Here is a 20,555-nt window from a genome sequence, read left to right as displayed (position 1 = left end):
CTTTTCTTGCTGTCTTATGATAAGTGTTGCTGTAACTAGCAACAGCAAACATCCACTAAAACATAAAGTGCAATAATAGTACTGCTGTCAGGATCGCTGCTTTAAAATACGAGCGGGAGGGGGGGAAGGGGGAAATATAATGGTTTATCTATTTCTTAGAGATCCGCAGGAGCAGGAGATAGAAACTCGTTTAACGTCAAAAAACAAAGAGGCGAGTAAACAGGTTTTAGTCAAAGAAAATAATGACCCGGAGGAGGGGAGGGGTGGGGTGTGGGGGGGGGAGTTGAGGACACACTTGAAACCCCAGAGCCGGGAGGAGCGCAGGCAGCGCCGAGCCGCCTCCCCTGCTCTCCCTCCCTCCTGGGAACGAAGTTTGGGGCTGAGCCGCCGCGGGAGCCCGGCCGGGCCCGAGGGGGGCGAGAGGGGCGCAGCATCCCGGGAGCGGCATCCCGGGAGGGGTTCGCACCTCGGCCCGGAGCGCTTCTCTCGGCAGCGCCGGGACCGCGGGGGTGTGTGATGCCCCGTCCCCCGCCCCACAGAGGCGGTTCACACCTCTGCCCCGGGGCCGGAGCGGGGGGGCCGAGGCGGCTCCGCACGCCCCCGCCCCAGCGCAGCGCCGCGGCGGGCGCGCCTCCAGCCCGCTCCGCTCCGCTCCGCGCCGCGCTGCCGGGGGGCGGAGAGGGGGATGCTCCCCGGGGGCGGCGGCTCTCGGTCTGCGCCCCGCAGAGCCCCCCACCTGCGGGGCGGGCGCGGGGGTCTCCGGAGGAGAGGGGTCCCGGGGGATGTGACCCGCAGCATCGCGGCTTGGGGCGGGGGGGGGACTCTGAGCCGGGCGCCCTCCGTGGATGCCCTGCCCGGGGGGAGCCTCCGCGCTCCGCCCCGGGCCCCGCTGCCCGCACAGCCCCGCACGTCGGGACCGCTGCCGGCCCGGCCGCGGCTGCAACAGCCGCTCCCGACAGACGCGGGGAAATTTGTCAACAATTCGCAACCACGCTGGTAATTACATTCCTGGAATCCGCAGCGATAGATGTAAAGATAAGGGAGCTGCCTCGACTTTCCGCTTGGAATGATCTGTTTGCAGCGACCTATTCCTCTTCCTAGCCCTTCCTAACCATATTCCCCCGTTACGCCTCCTGCGCCTTCTGCCACTGGGCTCTCCAGAAACATACGTGACGAGTCGCTGTGCCTCACTCCTGTCCGAGGAGGCACCAGCTCCCTTCTCGCCTTTGTGTCCCCATCCCTACGACCCAACTTTCCTGTCAGACCCGAAAAATATGCAAGGCTCGCACTGCTGCTGAGAAGCAGGACAAAGTTTAACTTCTCTGTTGGCAGCCGGAGAATAACTCCCAGGCAGGATTCAAGCAAAAGATCTGATTTGCTGAATTCTGCTCTTTGATTTGTATTTGTATGTTATTGCTACTGCTAAGGTTGTTGCCAACCTCAATTAGATCACAAATGAGATCAGTTTAATTCAACTCCCAAACTGTGACCTGACCATGGTCTGAAAGTATTCAAAAACGCATTTTAAGCCTTCCTTTGATTTCAAAAGGAATACTGCATGCTTGGTCATTCATACAAATAACATAAAACGTAATTATGGGATGATTTGGCAGATGACATTCCTGCCAAACGACGCTCCATGCCAGAGTCTGTAATGCTATGGCTGCTGTCCTGGTTCTCGAGAGCACAGCACCCTTGTGTAAGGTGGGAGTAATGGGGTGTGTGCGATGTGGAGGTGTTTAAATGCACTTGGGGAGGCGAATGGAACAGCAACAACCACGCCACCATGAAACCCCCCAGCCAGAAACTGCTGTATCACTTGGAAGGGAAGCGGATCCGCACTATCAAATCTCCAGGAGGCTGTGACAAAGGGAACTTGCAGCTTGACACACGGGTAACAACATAGCAAACACCTTTAATTCTGTCATGTCTCATACCCTTTGCTTTCTCACACATTTGTGGCTGCTCTAGCATTGACACCTACACTTAAAAAAAAAATGAGGAAAAAAAAAAGAACCCTCGACAATAAAAATCCTCAAATGAAGCAATCTTATTCCAGCTAAAAAAAGAAACACCTGGAAAGTTATTCTTCTGCCCAGTAAAAAAAAAAAAAAAAAAAAAAAAAAAAAAAAAAAAAAAAAAAAAAAAAAAAAAGTAACTTATTAGCTCATGCTTCTCACAGCTCGGAAAAGAGCAGAAAGCAGCAAAAAAAAAAGTTCACTTTTGGGAGTGAGAGGCTCCCAGAAAGCTGTTGGCTTTCCTTGGAGCCTGGGAGCTCACGGGAAGCCACTCGTACAGGTTTGCCGGCGTAACTTCTCAGCTATTCTGCTGCTCGAATGCGAATCCTAAATTGACCTTCCTGCCTCAGCAGCGCTTGGGAACGTTCCTAGAGAGGGCTTGGGTGATGTTCCATCGGAGGGGGTAGGTACAGAGCGTGCCTGTGTGCTGGCACACGCGCAGGTAAAGCCTGGAGCAGCCCTCTCCTGCCCATGCCTCCAGCTCTCCCAGCCCTCGTCTCTGACGGATTGATCCCGAAAGCTTCAGCTGCCACCAAGTCCAAGACGTGTCGGGCTGAGCGGCTGCTGTGGCTTCAGCAGTGCCACCTCCTCGCTTGTCCCCCCCAAAACACCGCAGTGCCCCCACTCCAGGCCCAGCACCTGCAGGGCCCCGGAGCGCAGAAGGAGTTAAGGCTCTTTCCAGCATTACTGGGTAGGTTAATATCACAGCTGCTTGGTAAAGCATTATCCAGCACCTCACTTAACAAAAGCCTGCTTTTGCAAACAGACTCCTACTTTTCCCCAAGTGTCCAAAGGTGTTTACTGAAGTAAATCTGCCTAAATCCTCCATTGCTTGGGTCATGGGGGTGGTTAGGAGGGTGGAAGGTGTAGAGATAATCTCTTTTTGTAAATTCTGTAAATCTTCTGGGAAAAAATCAGGAATCTGTGTCACATGCCTCTGTTCAACTGGTAACATCTCGGTTAGTGTGCTCCTTATGAGTGAAATCTGCCATAGCAGCTACAGGAAAATAAGACATCCCTCCCGTTTCTCATTGTTCAAACTGTTCTTCCCTCTCGAAGTTCCTTTAGCACGTTTAATCTATTTGCTGATGGAGGGGAAAAAAAAAAAAACCTGTGAGGATCTTGAAAGTGGTTTCTGGGAAAAAAAAAATAAAAATGACAGTTTGGTCGGCAGGAGATAGTGTAGTTGAAAACTTGTCACTTGAGATTTCTGCACTACCCCGGTTATTCCAACACCAGCAACTGCATATTACTTTTTACATGTTGCAAATAGAGGCAAACAACACAGGAAATTTTGACAGCTCTGCCTGAAAGGGCTTAAATACTTCTCAGTAAGCAGGATCCAGTTATAAATAAACCTTCTCTTGGTGAGAAAAAAGTGGCTACGACCAAAGACCTCAATAATTTTCTAGAAAACTGTCTGATTAAAAGCACAGAAGAGCTTCTGCGAAACAAACAAACAGGCAGATATGGGGGGGACACACACAGGGATGGGGGGACAGCCGGAAAATGCACATGAACGTGACTACAAAACCCCACGAGGGAGCCCGGTTACAGAAACTTCCACAAATCTCGCCTTCCTCCTCCTCCTTCTCCTCCACCACCACCTCCTCCTCCTCCTCCGTCCGCATTTTCTGGTGCCGCCGAGGATTCGCTGAGTCGCTGCTTTTCCCCGCCGGGTCGGGGCAGCCCGGGCCGGCCGCCAGCCCGGGGACACCCCCGCCACCGCCACCGCCACCGCCACCGCCACCGCCGGGCCCCCGGCCCGGCCAGCCGCAGCAACACCCAGCCCAACACCTCGCCAAAATACAGGGGGGGTAAAAAAAAATATTAAAAATTCGAATTTCAGCTGGGGAAAGGGCGATTTTGCCCCGCCAAATCTGCCTCACCCCTTGCCACCCCCGTCCCCAAGGTCATGGTGAGTAAACAATAATAGTAATTAAAACAAAATAATAGGCAGCAGTCAAGAGCTGAGAGTACACACACCTGACCCTAACTATAACAGACTTCTCAGAGTAGAATTTGATCCCTCTCTGACACTTTCTACCTCAAGTGTTAGAGCGAGTGGCCATGAATAGTACAGGCATGCCATCTTGTAACACTATCTGCCTGTCAGAAGAGCCAAGGCTGGGTAGAGCAGGATCTATATAAGGCTTGTAACTAGGGGAAGCCCAACAAACAGCTACAAACACCTAAGTTATTTTACTCAGCCTCCACCCTTCTGCTTTTTCCCCCCTTCTTCTCACTCTCTTCTTTTTTTTTTTTTTTTTTTTTTTTTTTTTCCTTTTCATCTTGGCTTTCTGTTGCAGAATGCAAATGTAGCCTGCCGGCGGTGAATGGGCTGAATTGTGATTAAGAAGAAGAAGAGCTCCTTTCTTTGTTCTCCCCTCAGGGGATGTTTACTGGGAGAGACACAGCGGATCAGATATGAAAGGCATTCAGGTCAGCATTGATGTGAGCGAAAGTGAAATCATACCTAAGGCATTCAAAAGACCGCCGTGTCAGGGGTTCAGCTAACGGTGCATCTACTGTGTCTTCCCTGTTAGGCACAAAAAAAAAAAGGAAAAAAAAAGGGAAAAAAATCTCTCCACAAACAGGCATTTTTTAAAAATAAAATTACCACAAAAATTACATAGAGAAGGAAAATAAAAAAGTTTTCCCTCGCTTTACCTCCAGAGCAGAAAGTACAGGACTTAGTGCTCTTTGCCCTTATGATCATGGATGGGGCAGGTCGACTTGCATTAATTGTAGCTGCTGGGATCAGCATCCTTTTTAGGGGGAAATGAATCTAACCTGAAGCGTGAGCGGTTTTTCTTAAGCGCACCTCTAGATCCCACTTCCCTCTGCACGGCACACGCAAGCATAGGTGCAGGCGCATGGACGCATGCACCTCTCCATGAGTCCCAACGAGCTGCGTGCCTCACTTATTCTGCTCCCAGCCACGAGCCAGCGTTTCTTGCCTCCCTCAGAAGCCACTCCGGGTGATAAAGGGCAGGGTGGCATATCAAAACAGCACAGCACACCTTCAAAAGTGATCTTTCATTGACTTGGAAACTCCTCGAAACACTTTGCTGCAAGCTCGCAGCGCAAGAGGATGGTGATCGGAGGCGTAAGGAGTTGGGGCACAGCTCTGTAAGTTAAACTGCTGCAAGGAAAAGTCTAGGCATTGTCGTTTTATTCACCAAAAAAACCCTACTTGATGAAGAAATATTTGGATCTTACTATTTTTTTAGGTCTATACTTCTCCCAGCCTAGTTATCCTCTCAATAGACTTTCCCAGTGGTTAGCTGACGCTGTTGGCATAAACAGAGATATGTAAATATGGAGGGGAAATATAGCAAATTGCAGTTAAGCATACAAAGAGTTAGGAGGTGGTTGCATTTACGGGGGCTGAAATGAAAATGCAAACGACAGATCATTTTTAAAAAGCCCCAAAAAATTAAGGGACAGGACTAGATGTCGTGCGCACTAACCAGCCCCACTATTCTGAATTTGTTTCCACCTTCAGAACCTTAGTTAAAATATATTGTTTGTCTAATGCTCACATCTGCTTTAATGGTGACGTTTAATTCTGAAATATTTTCAACTAGTGTTTCTGCATCACAGATTTCTCTCCTTTTTCTCTATACTCTAAAAAGACAACTAAAGAGCAATCAAAAAGGTGTCTGACTTGGCCATTCAGACAATTGCACCCTTGTGGGAATGCTGGAATGAATGGTACAGTGGACACCCCAGCACTATTGACGTTATAAACATGTAAATGAAACACATTAGGGCAGACAATCAATTGTCTGTGAGCACTGCAAACCTGCACTCCCTTTCTATGTGACAGCCACAAAATAGTGTCTACCTTGGGAAGCCATGGTCTTGCAGAAAAAAAGGACAAAGAGTTCTCTTTCACAGAGGAGAAAATGCACCTTAAAAGCACTGGGATAATGCAGATGCCAAAAACTGTTGTGAGGCGAAGAATTTCCTATTCCTTGGAATGAATGTGGGGCTGCTGTAAAAGAATCAACACCCTTCTTTCCAGTCTAAAGAGAGACACACATTTTTCTTGGGGAATATTACCAGCCTGTCCTGAGAGCTTGCATCTCAGTCTCCGATATATTTCCCCTACCTTGGGCAGTTGGCTACGTATAATTATCGATAATTAACTTGTAATGGTTTCCTTATCACTTTTTCTTCCCTTTTCAAATACGCCTTTTCCAAGCCATCAAATGCATTTTCTTGCAGCAATTAGAAATTCCCCCAAAACTTTCCTTGCGAAGCATGGGCAATAAGCAAAACCAATAATTACCGAATGGTCACAAATGGCAAACAGTAAATCAGGCACTAATCTCCAAATTCTCTGGGTTTCTCGAAACTCGGAAGAAAATAAATAGATCCGACTTGACACAGAAAACAACCTCGCCTGCTCCATGTCACAGCTCAGCCTGGACATGAATCTGCACCGAGAAAATGTGGCTGGATAATCATTACGCCCTGGCCACTCGCATTTATGACATTAATTTTTAATACCTATCTCCAGGTGCTTTTCTGGAGGTGGTAGCAGTACATTTGTCTCGCTACCCAGTGAGCCAAGTCCCGGAGTAATCTCCTCGCAACGGATTCCCGGCCCTGGGGAGCTGCCCGGCCACAGGAGCGCTCCGGGTGCCCGCTCTGCCCGCTGCCACCTGGGCTGCACAGGGAACAGCTGCCTCCTCACACCCCAGCCTCAGTCTAGCTGCCTCCAAACTTCTCCAGGCAGGGAAGACAGGACTCACTTCCCACTCACTAAAGGCAGCAGGCAGGCTTGCCTATTTTTTTCCTTTTTTTTTTTCCTCCCCCCTCTTTTTCAAGTGAGGAATGAAGGAGGTTTCCCCCCCTTCCCCAGCATCCCTGGAAGGAGGGTGGGTGGGTATCTTTTTGGGAAAGGCTCAGAGCAAGTCTAATCGTCTCTGCTTGTTTGGTCTGTGGTCTTGGATCAGACGCCCTGAAAGCATTGAACTTTCTCCCTTTTCTTTACAACTGGAAGCGAGGTGGCAAAGGAATCAAAGAGAGCTGTTTACTGAAACTTTGGGGTAAATTAGATACAACTTTCCCCCCCTCCCCCACTTCGCGGGGATTTTAATTTCACTTCGGATTTTCGAGGAGGGGAGCGGAAAGGAGGGGGGAAAAAACCTCAGCCAACAAACGCCAAACCACAACAGCACGGAGAGAAGGCAGCTCATCAGGCATGGCAGGGCAGGGCTGCCGGCCGGACAGACAGCGCTGCTCCCGGGCCCCGCTCCGCACCGCTCCGCGCCGCTCCGCACCGGCGCTGCGGCCGTCGGCGCATCCCCCGCCTCCGCGGGGCGCCCGTGCGGAAAGGGTGCTCACTGCCCTCTCCTCCTCCTCCTCCTCCTCTTCTTCCTCCTCCTCCTCCTCCTCCTCTTCTGCCGCCACTTCTCTCCCGAGTGAAAGTGCCGCGAAGTGAGTCAGGCGCTGGGAATCATCTGACTGAACTTCCCGGAGCTCCGCCGCATTCCTGGGCTGCCGCTCCCGCACCTCCCGCCCCCCTCCGCCCCGCTTTCGGGGTCCTCTCCTTCCCATCCTCCCCGCTGCCCCCCCCTCCCCGTGGGGCTCACCCCTCATTGATTTCCACATCGCCTCTCTCAAGCCACCCCCCCGCACACCTCTCCTCCACTCCAGCAGCTCTCATCAACCCCGTTATCTTGGAAAACCCCGAGCCTGCTTCCTTTCTACCCTATTTAGCTCCGCTGTAATTTTATCCAGCCCCGGTATCTCATCCCGAGCCTTGCCCATCCCCGCACACACGCAGATACACGCACACAGGCGTGGAACCCACTGAGGCATTAGTTGGATTATTCTGTTTTGTCCCCGTCTGTAATGTGTCTGGGATTCACTAACACTCCTCTCGCTTCCTTCATGACCGTCTATTTTTATTTTCTTTTTCGTGGCTTTTAAATTTTATTTTGGTTCTGCTGCGTTTCTAAGGAATTTCTGTCCGAGTTCGATAAGCATCACCGTTTCTGGTGTTATCAGCAAAGACACAAGCTCAGAAGTAACATCTTTTCCACGATTCCAGGAAAGAAGAAAAATCCACTCAGTCCAGATAAATCCTAGGCAATTCCCAACGGGAAAGGCATTGGATACGTGCTTGTCGAGAAAGAGAAAATGAAAAAAAAAAAGCAAACCAGCAACAAACCAAACCCACCCTCGCTCTACCTGCTCCTCAGAACCAGGGCATTTCTCACTCAGAAATGAATGAAAGAAACAAATTAGGGAGCACAAAGAGGAAAGAGGGGAACAGACAGAAAGTAGGGAATTATTTCCTTCCCCCCCCCCGCACACACACCCCGTGTCTTGGCCAGAGCAAGACACTGAAGGGAGAACTCAGCCCTTCGCATAAGCAGCGCACACACACTTGAAGTTTGCAGGATCTTTAAGTGGTTACCTTAAAAATCGCAATTAAACTTTCGTCTCCCAAGTGTGGTGGCTTTTCCAAGTTAGTGCAGCTCCCTGAAAACACCTTTTTGCATGGGAACAACCAGAAACTGCCACCCCGCTCCATACGTGCTCCCAAAGACTTGGCTGCCCTGCCAGGATACGGTCCTGGTGTCCTGGGCAAACAGAGGCATCCAGGATTTTTTTTTTTTTTTGGGGGGGGGGGGGGAGGGGGGGTTAAGCGTGGTGGTGGTGGGGTTTTTTTAGTACTCAAATCATGTTGAGAAAATATTAAACACGTAGATGCATCCCTCATCAGAGAGCATGTGATGGGTTTAACACGCTAAACTAATAGTCTTGCCTGGAAAAGCAAGGAGGCTGAGGAAGAAGAATGAAACCCCCTCAAACACTCAGAATATTCTTTACTGCAAAAGAGCACTTCTGGATGCGTTGCTTTAAATCTCATTCTCTTTTTCTCTCAAAAATGACTGTTTAACATAAGAAAAAAGGCTACTTGACACAAAGCTTTTGTTATCCAGTTGATCAGCAACGTGCTTTAGATACTTGTAAGGGGAAAAAAGCCCCACAACAGACATTGATTTTAGAAAATCAATAACCAACATTTAATAAAAAGAACAGAGGAAACACAAGAGAGGAGAGGGAAACATTACGTGTAATTTTAATGTCTACTAAATTACCCAGAGATGAGGGGAAGGGGAGGTCTCCTCTGTGAGGACCACCTTAAATAATGACAGACACAAGAGTAAAGGGTGGTGGTGGAGGGGGAGAGACTTTAAAAAAAGATAACAAGAAACGGATCCTTGGGAAGCTGCTCGGAATATATTATTTTAGTTCGGTTTTTTTTTTGTGTGTGTGTGTGTGTTTTTTTTTTTTTTTTGTAATACTAAGCCAAGCAAATAGATCAAAGACAACACAAAGGGAAAAGCCAGTGTAACATAACGAACAGTTTCTGACTAAAATTCCTCTATCACTCCCCCATATGGCTCGACGCCTCCACCACAACAAGAAAAAGACACACACACACGCACACACACACACACACTCACACTCACAACCTAGAGAGAGGGAAGGGGAGGGGGGGGCAGGATCATTTGTTTCTAATCAACATTCTCTTGTCTTTGTGTTTTTTGTTGTTGTTGTTGTTGTTGTTGTGTGCGTCCCCCTCCTCCTCCAGCCCCCCTCCACCTCCACCTCTCCACTTAAATGAAGTAGCTGAGCTATAAGCGCATGGGTTCAGGTTCACACAAATATCTTCCTTCCTCCGGCTCCTCGAGAGGAAAGTTGTTGGAAGTGGGGCCGGGATGGCCATGGAGGGGCTGCGGGCGGGGAGGGGGAAGCTGGCGGCGGGGAAGCGGCTATCAGCCGGGAGAGAAAGGAAGAAACTAAGGGAGGGACGGGGAGAGACGGAGAAAGAGGGACCCACCACACCAGTGAAAGCTGCCAAATGTGAAATCAGCCCAGAACACCGCGTCCCACTGCGCCCCGGCCCTGCGCGGCCGGCGGGGACCGGGGGAGAGGGCAGCGACGGACAATCGGGCACCGAGCTCATTAGTATTATTAATTATCAGGGAGGAGGAAGTTTCATTTTCGAGTCCCTAACAATAAGGAAAAAAAAAAAAAAAAAAAAAGGAAAGAAAGAGAGAGAGAGTCGCTAACTCGGTGCCAGCCCGCCTCGGGGTTCTCACGCTGCCGGGTTTTTTTCCCAGGGCCGCCCGCCCCGCTCGTTCCGCGCCGCTCCGCGCCTCCCACCGCCCCGCTCCTCTCCGCTCCGCTCCGCTCCGCGCCCCGGCCCGGCCCGCGCTGACAGCGCCGGAGGGAGCCGGGGAGCAGCGCCGGGCGATCCGAGCCGCCCCCGCCGCTCCTCCGCCGCTCCGGGGCAGCGGCCCCGCCGCTCCGGGCCACGGGGGCAGCGCCCGCGCCGCTCCGCGCCCGCGCAACAAACTTTGGGGCGCGGCGGCGGCGGGGCGGGCGGCAGCGCTCCCCCCGCGCCCCTCCGCACCGCGGCCGCGCAGCCCCGGCCGCTCCGCGGGACGCCGCGCAGGGAGGCGGGGGGCGGCCAGCCCCGGGCTGCCGGGCGCCGTGCCCCCCTCCCCGTCCCGCTCCCCGTCCTGCCGCCGCCTTTCCCCCCGCGGCCGCGGCGGAACCGGCCGGAAAAAGTTTTCCCGGGGGGCCGTCTTACCGTTTTTCCTCCGGGGGTTGGCTTGTTTTCGCCTCTTACACCTGGGGCCATCCGCCATGATCTGCTGCTTCATTGATAAGAGTGGATCAGATGGCAGTTCGCATGGGCTCGACTCCCTGATTCAGCAGCAGCGGCAGCGGCAGCGGCAGCAGCAGCACGCAGGCTCTATGTAACGACCAAACACAGCGACAATGTGGGCATCGGGATGTCCCATTTAAACGCAGGGCGCCAACGGGGACCCCAGTTTGCACCCGAAAAAGAACCCATCCACGCACACGGCGAGGCTGGCCGTGCCGGGGGAGGTGGGACGCGGTCGGAGCGGGCTCCCCCTCTCTCCCCAGCCGGGCAGATTTCTTCTTTATTTATTTATATATTTATTTATTTATTTATTTCTGCTCCCTCTCTCTCTCTCTCTCTCTCTCTCTCTCTCTCTCTGTGTGTGTGTCTCTGCGTGTGTGTGTGTGTGAGCGCGTGTGCGTGTGTCTCCCTCCCTGCGTGTGTGTGTGTTGCACCAGCAAAGCAGATCAGAGAGAGAGAGAGAGAGAGAGAGAGACAAGAATTACATCTCAAATGAGTCATAACTCATGACCGTATGAGGGAATGCACAGCTTTTACAGTAGGCTGTTTGACTCAATGCTAGGCGGACCATTTCCTCCTAAAAGTACTTTAATTTGACACTAGAACTTCTTTTTACGCGAAATCCTACCCTTCATTTTCCCCCCCCCAAAGTGCTCTCCAGCAAAGTGATAAGAGGAGAGGGAAACATGGCTCTCCCCTGTCCTTTTGGGGTAAAGCTCAGCAAGGATACCTCCCCCTCCCCCTAACAACGAGGAGTGTAATTATAAACCTCTGTCACCTTTTTAGTCAGTTTGACAATATTCAGGGTTTCCCCTGCCCCTTAGTTAAACAAAGCTTCATAGTGTCATTTTTTTTTCCTTCTCAGAAAAGAAACAGAAATCAAAACTACCGCTGTCAGTGTTTTCAGCCCTTCAGCTGGGTTTTGTGCTTTTTGGTTTTTTTGTTTTTAAGGAAAAAAAAAATAAATAGAAGCAACTTGTAAACTTTTAGACCTACTGTGTGTGCCTGTGTGCCCGGGCTGGGCAGGAGGCTCTATCTGTCAAAGGGAGAGAGGGGCAGGAGCGTTTGGTTTGCTGCAAGAACGCTCCTGAAACTCAGTCCACCTCGAAGAAGATGCTGTAGCTTTAAAGATGCTTTGACTTGAGGATTAGTTTAAACAGGGGGCTATAAAAGATGTAACAGATGCAAACTGTAAAACAAGGGCAATTAACCCTTGCTCTCCTGAGCAGGATGCCCCCTCGCCTTCGCATCTATTGTCTTCTCCTGCACTGGGAGTTTTACATAAAACCTAAAAAATTATCACCTGACTCATCAATTTCAATATATATATCTCTATTTAAAGCAGAGTGAGATTTCCCCCCCCCTTTTCCTCTTTCCTCTCCCTTGTGTCTTTTTACTTTGCTGGAGCTTCACACCAGGACTGAGCAGTGAAGTGTGCTGCTGTTGGGTCCTTTTATTCTGCCTGAACTCTCTCCTCAGGCGTTTACTGTTATAAAACCTGCTTGGCTATAAATAAAAAATAATAAATCTCCAAGCAGGTAAGAGGATGGGGAGATTGAGAGAGTGTGCGTAGGGTCAGCGTGTTTACTCACACTCTCCTGCCTGGGATTCCGCCTGGACAGAGGGAATGGGTGGCTGTGTGGATGTGGATGAATGTGGCTGAGCAAAGAAGAGGCTGAGAAATGTGCTAGAAACTTTAGTATTTGCCAGTTATTCCCGAGGTTGGGGTGGGCAATGGTGGCATCACCGCGGCAGATCTGCCAGGAGAGGAGAACAGCGGGGAGGGAGGACAGGCACCGAGGCGAGCCCGGACCCTCAGCCTGCCTCGGCAATTGGCGTTTTAATGCAAAACGACCAATGGTGAATTGTTTTAAATGCATTTCACTCCCTTCCCTACTCTCCAGCCTCCCGTAAAAAGTTGTCAATAATTTTAAACCTGCAAATTTCGGGAACACTTTTCTTCCCAGAGTACCGGCAAGCTTTTAAAAATATGTATTAAATTTAATTTTTTTTTTGCCTTTTGGTAAACGACTTTTAAGTTCCAGTCTGTACTTTCACTTCTTGCTTTAGGCTCCCAGAAGCTAAGGTGTTACTTCACCCAGCTTCACAAAATAAAATATAGAAATGAAACCAACTATGCAGACAAAACAGTAAAACTTTCTGTTTGGGGAAACACATCCTTTGCCGGGGAGCCCTGCCCGGGGCTGGGGCTCCAGCGGTGCCCGGCCGGGCTGGCTCTGCAAGCTCAGGGCATGCAAAGCATTAACAGGTACCTGCAAACTTTCAGAGCTCAGATGTAAAACCTGAAATAAAAAGAGCAGGAGGTGGGTGGGGGGATGTTTCGGGTTTTCTTTTTTTTTTTTTTTTTTTTTCTTTTTTTTTTTTGCAGAAGGACGAAGTCCTTTCCTAACACAAAAACTTTTGCTGCTGCGTTTTAAAAGGCACCTCCCGTACCTGGCTGACAGGTAAGGGGAGCAGGGGTGGTGGTGGCACAGCCCCGAGCACCCCGAAACTGCTCATCCCTTTCTGGAGCGGTGCTGGAGTGACTTCAGGTTTCGGTTCAAAAGATGGAAAAAAATTAAAAAAAAAAAAGAAAATATTTTTTCGCCCCAAGTATAAACAATCCAAAGAAATTAAAATACTCTCGAAATGAAATAACCCCACTGATGCGTGAGATGGTGTGAGGAAAAAAAAAAAAAAAAGACAGAAGAGAAGAGGGAAAAAAAAAAGAGAGAAAATGGAATTAAATTCCGAACCTACCTGCGAAGTCTTGTTTGTAGTTTTGGCCAGAAATGGTGAGAAGAAAAAGCATGAAGAAGCCGCGAAGTGGAGGAGAAAAGGTGAAGGGAGATGCAGCTCCTGGAGAAATTGTAAAAAGCCTTGCAAAGAGTTGTCGGAAGGACCGTTATTCCTGCTGGGCAGGTTAGGACTGATCTCTTTCTGCCACTCCAGGAAACACAAACCTGGGGACGGACTGACGTGTTACGCCTCTTCTAATGACATTTTTTTCTTTTTCTTTTCTGTACGAGCGAGAGGAGAGACCCTGCAACACACGCCACCTATCTTTGTGGGGAGGGATAATTGGAGAGCACCAAACGTGAGCATCATGTGGAAACGTGATCGCCAAGTTTCTCTCTGGGAAAGGATCTGGGATAGATTATACCTTGAAGTCTCCGCGAACGCTTTAGCGACAGAAATGCAATTCCACCTCCTCCCGCCCGCCCCCCGCCCCGCGCCCGCCCCCCGCCCCGCCGCTCCGCTCCGCGCCGCTCCGCGCCCCGCGGAAACTCAGCGCGCCCCGCCAGCGCATCCCAACCCCCCCGGGGGCTGCGGCCCCCCCTGCCCCGCCGATGCAACCCTGCCCTCCCCCCGCGCCCAGCCCGCATCTCTGCCGCCCCCGGGGCGCGTCCCCGCTCACCCCCCCGGCCCCGAGGCGCATCCCTGCCCGTGTGTGTCCCCCCGCCGCATCCCTTCCCTCCCCCGGGCGGGATCCCCCGCCCCCTCCCCAGCAGGATCCCGCCGGATCCCCTGCCCCCAGGCTGGATCCCTGCCGCTTCTCCCATCCTCGGGCGGGATCCCTGGCGGTGCCCCCCCGGCGGGGTGCCCCCGCTGGCCCGCCCAGGGCCGCATCCTGCCCGCAGCGTCCCGCGGCCAGCCCCGCTCCGGGCTCTCGCTCCTCGCCGTGGGGAAAACTTACCCTAACATAAAGCCTAGAAACTAAACTCTGTTCGGGTACTGCAAATAAGCTCCTGGCTTGTTTTGGTGCTGTTTTATTTTTATCCTTCACGCGTTTCTTTTGGGGCTTTTTTTTTTTTCCTCCCCCCCCCCCCCCCCCCCTTTCATTTCAGCACTCATCCAGGTTATTTGAATAGTCAGCTAAATCTGATGAAAAAAAAAATCAACCGAACGTGCTGAGATCTTACAGTCTATCTGTTTTGTTCACAGATATGGATCAGGGGTGAGATGGGCTCTTTTCCTGGCTCTGCTTTTTCTTGGAAGTAGCTGGATGAGCAGAGAGAGACAGCGTGGACGAGTAACGCGTGGGGCTGAACTTCAGGGAGGTTACAAGTTTTTCACTTTTTTCAAGTATTAAAATTAAAATAAAATTGCATATAGAAAAAAAAAAAAAGACGAGAAGGAAAGAAAAAAAAAAAAAAAAAAAGAAGAAGCCCAGACTCCACCTTTGCACTGAAGGGATTGGTTATGCAAATATGGAAGGGGTTTCCTGGCAAATACAGCTTTCTACTGTATGGTTAATTAAATCATCACTCAAAAGCCTTCCAATGTGACGCTTCTGTCGTAATCCAATCAGGTTACGTAGGTCCTAAACAAGAAAGATATTTTCCACATCTGGAAGTCAGCAATTTAGCAAGTACTGCACATTATTAACCAATTCAGAGCCCACTTCCCAGGGGGATAGTTTTTTCTCTTTTTTTGAAGTTTAAGTGTTCTTAACCAACGCTCTGCCGGTTTGTTAATCAAAAAGCCGGTTTACACGGCACGTAATCGAGAAGTAATATCGAAGTAAGTCAAGGCAGAGCCAGCCGGGGATGCTGAGCGAAGGCGTTCGGCTGCAGAGGGGGCAGATCCGGCTGAGGCTCCAGCCGCTCATGCCCAGCTCCCAGCACAGCCCACAGCCGTTCCTTCCTCCTGAAGGAGCTCGAAATAGTCTCACTGCAGAGAGAAACTTCGCCTCTTGCCCGCTCGCACGCTCCTTGCCCAAGGTAAACGTGGGGCTGCCCAAAGGGCTGCGTTAAAGAGCTGCGAGACAATTCCCCAGCTCGGACAAGAGTTCAGCCTATTCCAGCACTTTATTATTATTATTATTATTTTTATTTTCTCCCCCCGCCGAAGAAAACCGAAACAAACGGCACGCTGATCCCACGCTGCACTTTTACTTGCATTCAGCTTAGATAAACTGCTCTTGAACTGAGCGCCGAACGTGTGCCTAAAGCAAAGAAGTGCAGGGCGAGCAGCAGGGATGGGATCGCGCTCCAAAATGGTCCTGCTCAGGGAACACCTTCCTGGCGGTCCAGCACCGCAAAGCAAGGAAGGGACCCCCCCTCGCCCCCCCGCAGGGTGTCTGTGCAGCTCATCACAGCCACCGAGATCTGCCTGGGATTTTATTTTATTTTATTTTTTTGGGTCATCTCTCAGCTAGACGGGAGTGGGTGACCCTGTGAGACGCGGGGGAGGCAGCGCACGGGGGGGCTCCGGGTAGGGGCATCCAAATGTCCTCCCCGGCTGGGAAGTGGCACCTCCGGGTGTCCCTCTCCTCAACCCCGAGCTGCAGGCGGAGTGGGGAGGGAGAGGCAGGCTCTGGCCGTCTGCTGCCGCTGCAATCCCCAACTAGGCAAAGGTGGGAACGAGCTGCCCTAATCTTTTTAGTGATGATTGTTATTTGTATTTATTATTTTTATTTATATTTCTGTTTTTGTCCCCTGCTACGAGTCATCGTGGCTTTGTTAAAAGTTTTCTTGCCACTATTTTCTAAATGCCAGCATGATTTTCCTGCAGGATGCATGACTTCTCCATGCTTAAATGTACCTGGATACACAGAGGCATATCACACGCATGCACACACACACACACACACACACACACAGAATGATGATATCTTAATGAAATATATAGCACAGCGCAAATATCCTGAAATCAAATTCAAGTATTATTAGTTTGAATTAGATCCTCTCAGATCCAGAAGGCACTGCCTATAAATCAAGGGCAGTCTGGCAATTCCTTAAAGAGCTAAACTGAATTTAGATGCATATGATAAAAAGAAAGGAAAAGAAAAAAGTGAATGCTAATTACTGACTTGCTCAATTTCCACTCACCCACGTTTTCTAGGAGAAAAAGGAGAAAACCTAAAACCCAACCAACAAGTTCTCAAAATAAATTAATCCCATTACAAACTCCTTACATATTGTTCCTGTATTTCCAGATTACAAAACGAGGGGATGAACTGGAGATTACGAGAGGCTGCAGCCTGACTCGCAATAGGCAGGAGTGGTGTCGATGGTGTATCAATAAAATATATTTATCTGCAGCCACGCTGAAAAACAAACCCTCAGAGCGTGTGATGACGATCAAGGGCTTTAAGAAACATGTCGGCATTGTCAGATAATCCCTATTCATAATTTTGCTGGCTGTACTTTCAGCCCTCAATCTCACAGTTTCCCCAGCTCTGATGTGCCTCAGCAGGGTTTGCATCGGAGCGATAAAACTGCTCGGATCTTCCCAGGACTGACATAGCACCCAACATTATTAGATGCTATTTTAATGTGAGATATGGGGGTGGTTTTTTATTTTATTTATTTTATTTTTAATTTTTGGACACTGGACATAAACATTTAGCAATCAGCTAAGCCCTTCTGAGATGGAATTTAACCTTAATCCAGGCGATGATTTCCTGCCCGGCTCTGAACTAATAACGGGTGTGCAGCTTCTTTAGGAGATGGAAATAATGACAGGCTATAGATCCAGCCTTTATTGGGGTGGTGCTGGCAGCCCCGATCCCAGTCCCCCATGCAGATTCTATTCCCTGCTCCGTTTTAAAACTTTTGCACATCCTATCTCCCCCCACCCCATCAGTTTAAGAGCAAGCAGAGCCAAAATATCCTCACAAACCCCAGGTCCTTCCTTGTGTGTAGCTCCCAGCACTTGGAGATAGTTTAAAGGGCAGTTCTCTGAGTGCAGGTTTCTCCTCTTTTCCTCAGGTTTTCCTACAGGCAAATGCTGCAAGCTGAGATGAGGGCGGCCTGATCCTGGTGCAGACCTGCCTGGTTAAAGCCACAGGAGAAGCAGTCCTGCCTCCAGCTCCTCAGTGGGTTTCCTTTGTCCACCAAATTGTGATGAAGATAAACCCCTCGGAGATAACCCCATCGCTGTGTGGATCTGTAGGGCCAGCCAGGGGCAGATCCTGCTGCCAGGGACAAACCCTACCATGAGAAAGGGAGAGACCTCCCTGTGATCCCCAGGCACCCAGCTCTGACTGAGAGGGGAGGTGACCACCAAGGAGGGTTTTGGGGCACAGGCCCTGCAGGACCTGAGCCTTCTGCTGAGACCTTCTGCCGTGGTGGCTTTATGGGGCTGTGGTGGCATGGGCTGAGGGGATGATTCACTGCCTTATTTATTTTGGTGTGTTTGCTTTTTCCCCGGTGGAGGATGAGTAACGGGGACTGTGTTTTCCTGCCCACCACATGGAAGGAGGAAAACTGAGGGAATAGGAGCAATGATGTTCTGGCTGATGAATTTTGGCTAATACATTTTAGAGGCTGGTGAGGACAGAGGTTTAACACCTCTAAATACACTTTAGCAGCTCTGAGGCTTTTCCTTCACCTCTTTCGTAGCCAGAACTCTCGACTATTTTCCCTAAAGTGTGGAACCCTTCCTACATCAGGGATTAAACATCCCCACGCAGGGGATCCAGATAAGACGTGCCCACTTCCAGCCAAGCCTGGGGAGAGCATCTTTCCCTCCCCACAGCCCTGCTCCACAGAGGGAGCTGCTCCTGCAAGATTTAGGATCCCTGTGGGTTCTGGCTGCTTCTCATGCTCCCATCTCTGGGGTGTAGAAGATGTCCTTGCCTTGAGAAAGAATTCTGAGGTTGCAAAAAGCCCCGAAATCAAAGACGAAAAGATGCTGGGGGGATTATTTTCTGCAGTCACCTGTGGCAGTAGAGGATAAGACAGGCTGGAATGATTTTTGTGAGCAGGGAAGGCCCCATGTGGGCCCAAGATGCCGCTGGATACTTTTGCTCAGTACAGGTGTCCCTATAAACCAAGATTTAGAAAGCAAAGCCTTAATTTTTTTTTCCGATTTCCACATGGAGGAGAGGGCACAGAGGAGAGGAAGAAAGGGTCAGGGAACGACTCTCCCCCCACCCGCTGATGAGGTATTTGGGAAGAAACCTTTTGAATCAACATTCCCAAAGTTTTTGAGTTCCTCTGCGGAAAACCCATGTAGGGATAGGATAGGAGCCAAAAGCAAGGGGAAAGATTGTCTGGTTTTAATTTATCTATCCCTGGGCATTTCTAACCAGCAGATCACTGTAATATTTGATCTTGTGTGAGTCCCTGAATGTTAAAAGTGAATCTCCTCTTATGTTTTTGTTAATTTTGTCATTTATAAAGCCACTTCTGACGGCCTAGAGCTGCTCAGCTGCTGTTCACAATGTCTGCCTGTGTGTCTGCAGCAGGGGAACAGCATCCACAGGTCCCAAAATTTCTTTTCTCGTTGGGCAGAGAGCAGTGAGGGACAAGCATCCTCCATCCACTGTCCCACACCATGAGATGGAGATGCTTTTCCTTCCCTTTTGGGATCAATGCTGAAGTTCGGCCACATTTCTTGGCTCAGTTGGCAGCGATTAAAATTCACGGCTCACTTTTGTTTATAGTTGGTTGTTTACTTTGTTGAATTTTTAAAAACTTGTTAGAATGCAATTGAACACAGATTCAACAGTATTTAGGCTTGAAAAATAAAGATGCATTAGAAAGATGCCTATTATGCTTCAGAATTATTAATTGACATTTTTATGATGAATAATTAATCATTTGAATAATTTTCGTATCTCTGATCTGAACACATATTTGCATATCTAATGTCTGATTTTAAATGTGGTTTCTTTAGTTGCATTCTCCCAGGACAAAGACATGAAGTAAGTAACATCCTAATGCAAAACTTTTTTTCTTTGCGCTTGTAAAAGTATGTTTATTGAAATGCAAGTTCCTCTCTAGTTATGAAGCTGTTAATAATCTATGCATGACATATATGCATTAATAAGGTGGTGAATCCTCTGGATATGAGCACATTTAGACCTCATTTTCTTATATACAGTGGTGAGGTCCCCCTGCAATACCTAAACCCATGTGAGGTTAAGCTAGGAAACCATAAAGAAATATCTCAGACACGCAGTGTTCCTGTCTTGTTTATATCACACTTACTGAGAAGATTGAAGGTTGTTGCAATTTGAGGTGTTCAAAACATCAAGAACTTTTAATATAAATATTAACTGTGTCCTCCCAGTGAGCCAACACCAGTATTTTCCTGATGTATTTCAATGTGCCTAAATCATAGCCCTCAAGACCCCACCTCTCTGTAGCTGGTGGTGATAAAGGAACAGCAGAAGTGCAGATCAGTTATAAGTTGGTCAGCAGAGGGGTGCAAGGGATGGTGCTTGTTGTGCAACCCCGCTCGGCGTTGGGCTGGTGTGAGCACAGCTCAGCCACAGGGGGAACAGAAAGGAGGAAGGGGCAGCTGGACAAAACCAGAACCCCAAAGGTAGAAAAATTAAATAAAGGAATGAAAGAAGTAGCCTTTGCTCCGCTGCCTCTGGCCATGGGTTAATTGTTGCAGCAATACTGCCCGCCTGGCACCCCAGGAGTTGCCTTCACTTCTGTGAGAATTTGATTTATTAAGAAATTAAAGATTTTGAGAATTTTATTTAGTGGCACCTTTAATTGTGCAGGGACCCCAAATATTCTGTGTACAGCCTGTTTGCTCCTTGCTGTCATACTGAAGAACTAAGGTAATGGTTGCTCTAGAAATATCTAAAATTGATGCACTATTTATATTTAGCAGGTTAGAGAAATTACATCAAAATGGAGGCACAAATTCATCACAGTGTTTAAATTTCCTTAGTGCCATTAATACAAAAAACATAGGACATATGCAATGTAAAATGAAAATAAAAGCTTTTAACATATTTTTTCTTTTCACAGCAGGTAGTAAAAAATATGACCAAAATATATATATATTTATATATATATGTTTTTTTTTGGTGGAAGTATATTATATAGACTATGGTAATGTAGTGGGCAATATCTGACAGACAG

General features: G+C 49.2%; 1 protein-coding gene and 1 long non-coding RNA gene across 3 annotated transcripts in view; one reads left to right on the top strand and one right to left on the bottom strand.

Moving 5' to 3' along the window:
* Positions 1 to 13,887, bottom strand: part of ZEB2 (zinc finger E-box binding homeobox 2) — a 114,173-nt gene extending 100,286 nt beyond the window's left edge. Inside the window, exons 1-3 of one of the 2 annotated variants that reach the window (XM_038143308.1) lie at positions 13,686 to 13,887; positions 13,483 to 13,581; positions 10,645 to 10,809 (exon numbers count right to left, since the gene is read on the bottom strand). In XM_038143308.1, the coding sequence (XP_037999236.1) occupies positions 10,645 to 10,717 (73 nt within the window). In that variant the 5' untranslated portion in view covers positions 10,718 to 10,809; positions 13,483 to 13,581; positions 13,686 to 13,887. Of the gene's footprint in view, positions 1 to 10,644; positions 10,810 to 13,482 lie in introns of both variants that reach the window. The other variant, XM_038143309.1, reaches the window with a different exon arrangement.
* Positions 13,888 to 14,054: 167 nt separating this feature from the next.
* On the top strand, positions 14,055 to 14,884 carry LOC119703410. The gene is made up of 2 exons (XR_005257625.1): positions 14,055 to 14,454; positions 14,668 to 14,884. It is a non-coding gene; the product is annotated as an uncharacterized LOC119703410 (long non-coding RNA).
* Positions 14,885 to 20,555: the final 5,671 nt, after the last annotated feature.

Source organism: Motacilla alba, chromosome 7 (genome assembly GCF_015832195.1).
Source record: "Motacilla alba alba isolate MOTALB_02 chromosome 7, Motacilla_alba_V1.0_pri, whole genome shotgun sequence".
Taxonomy (NCBI): domain Eukaryota; kingdom Metazoa; phylum Chordata; class Aves; order Passeriformes; family Motacillidae; genus Motacilla; species Motacilla alba.
This window is presented reverse-complemented; position numbering and strand designations above follow the sequence as displayed.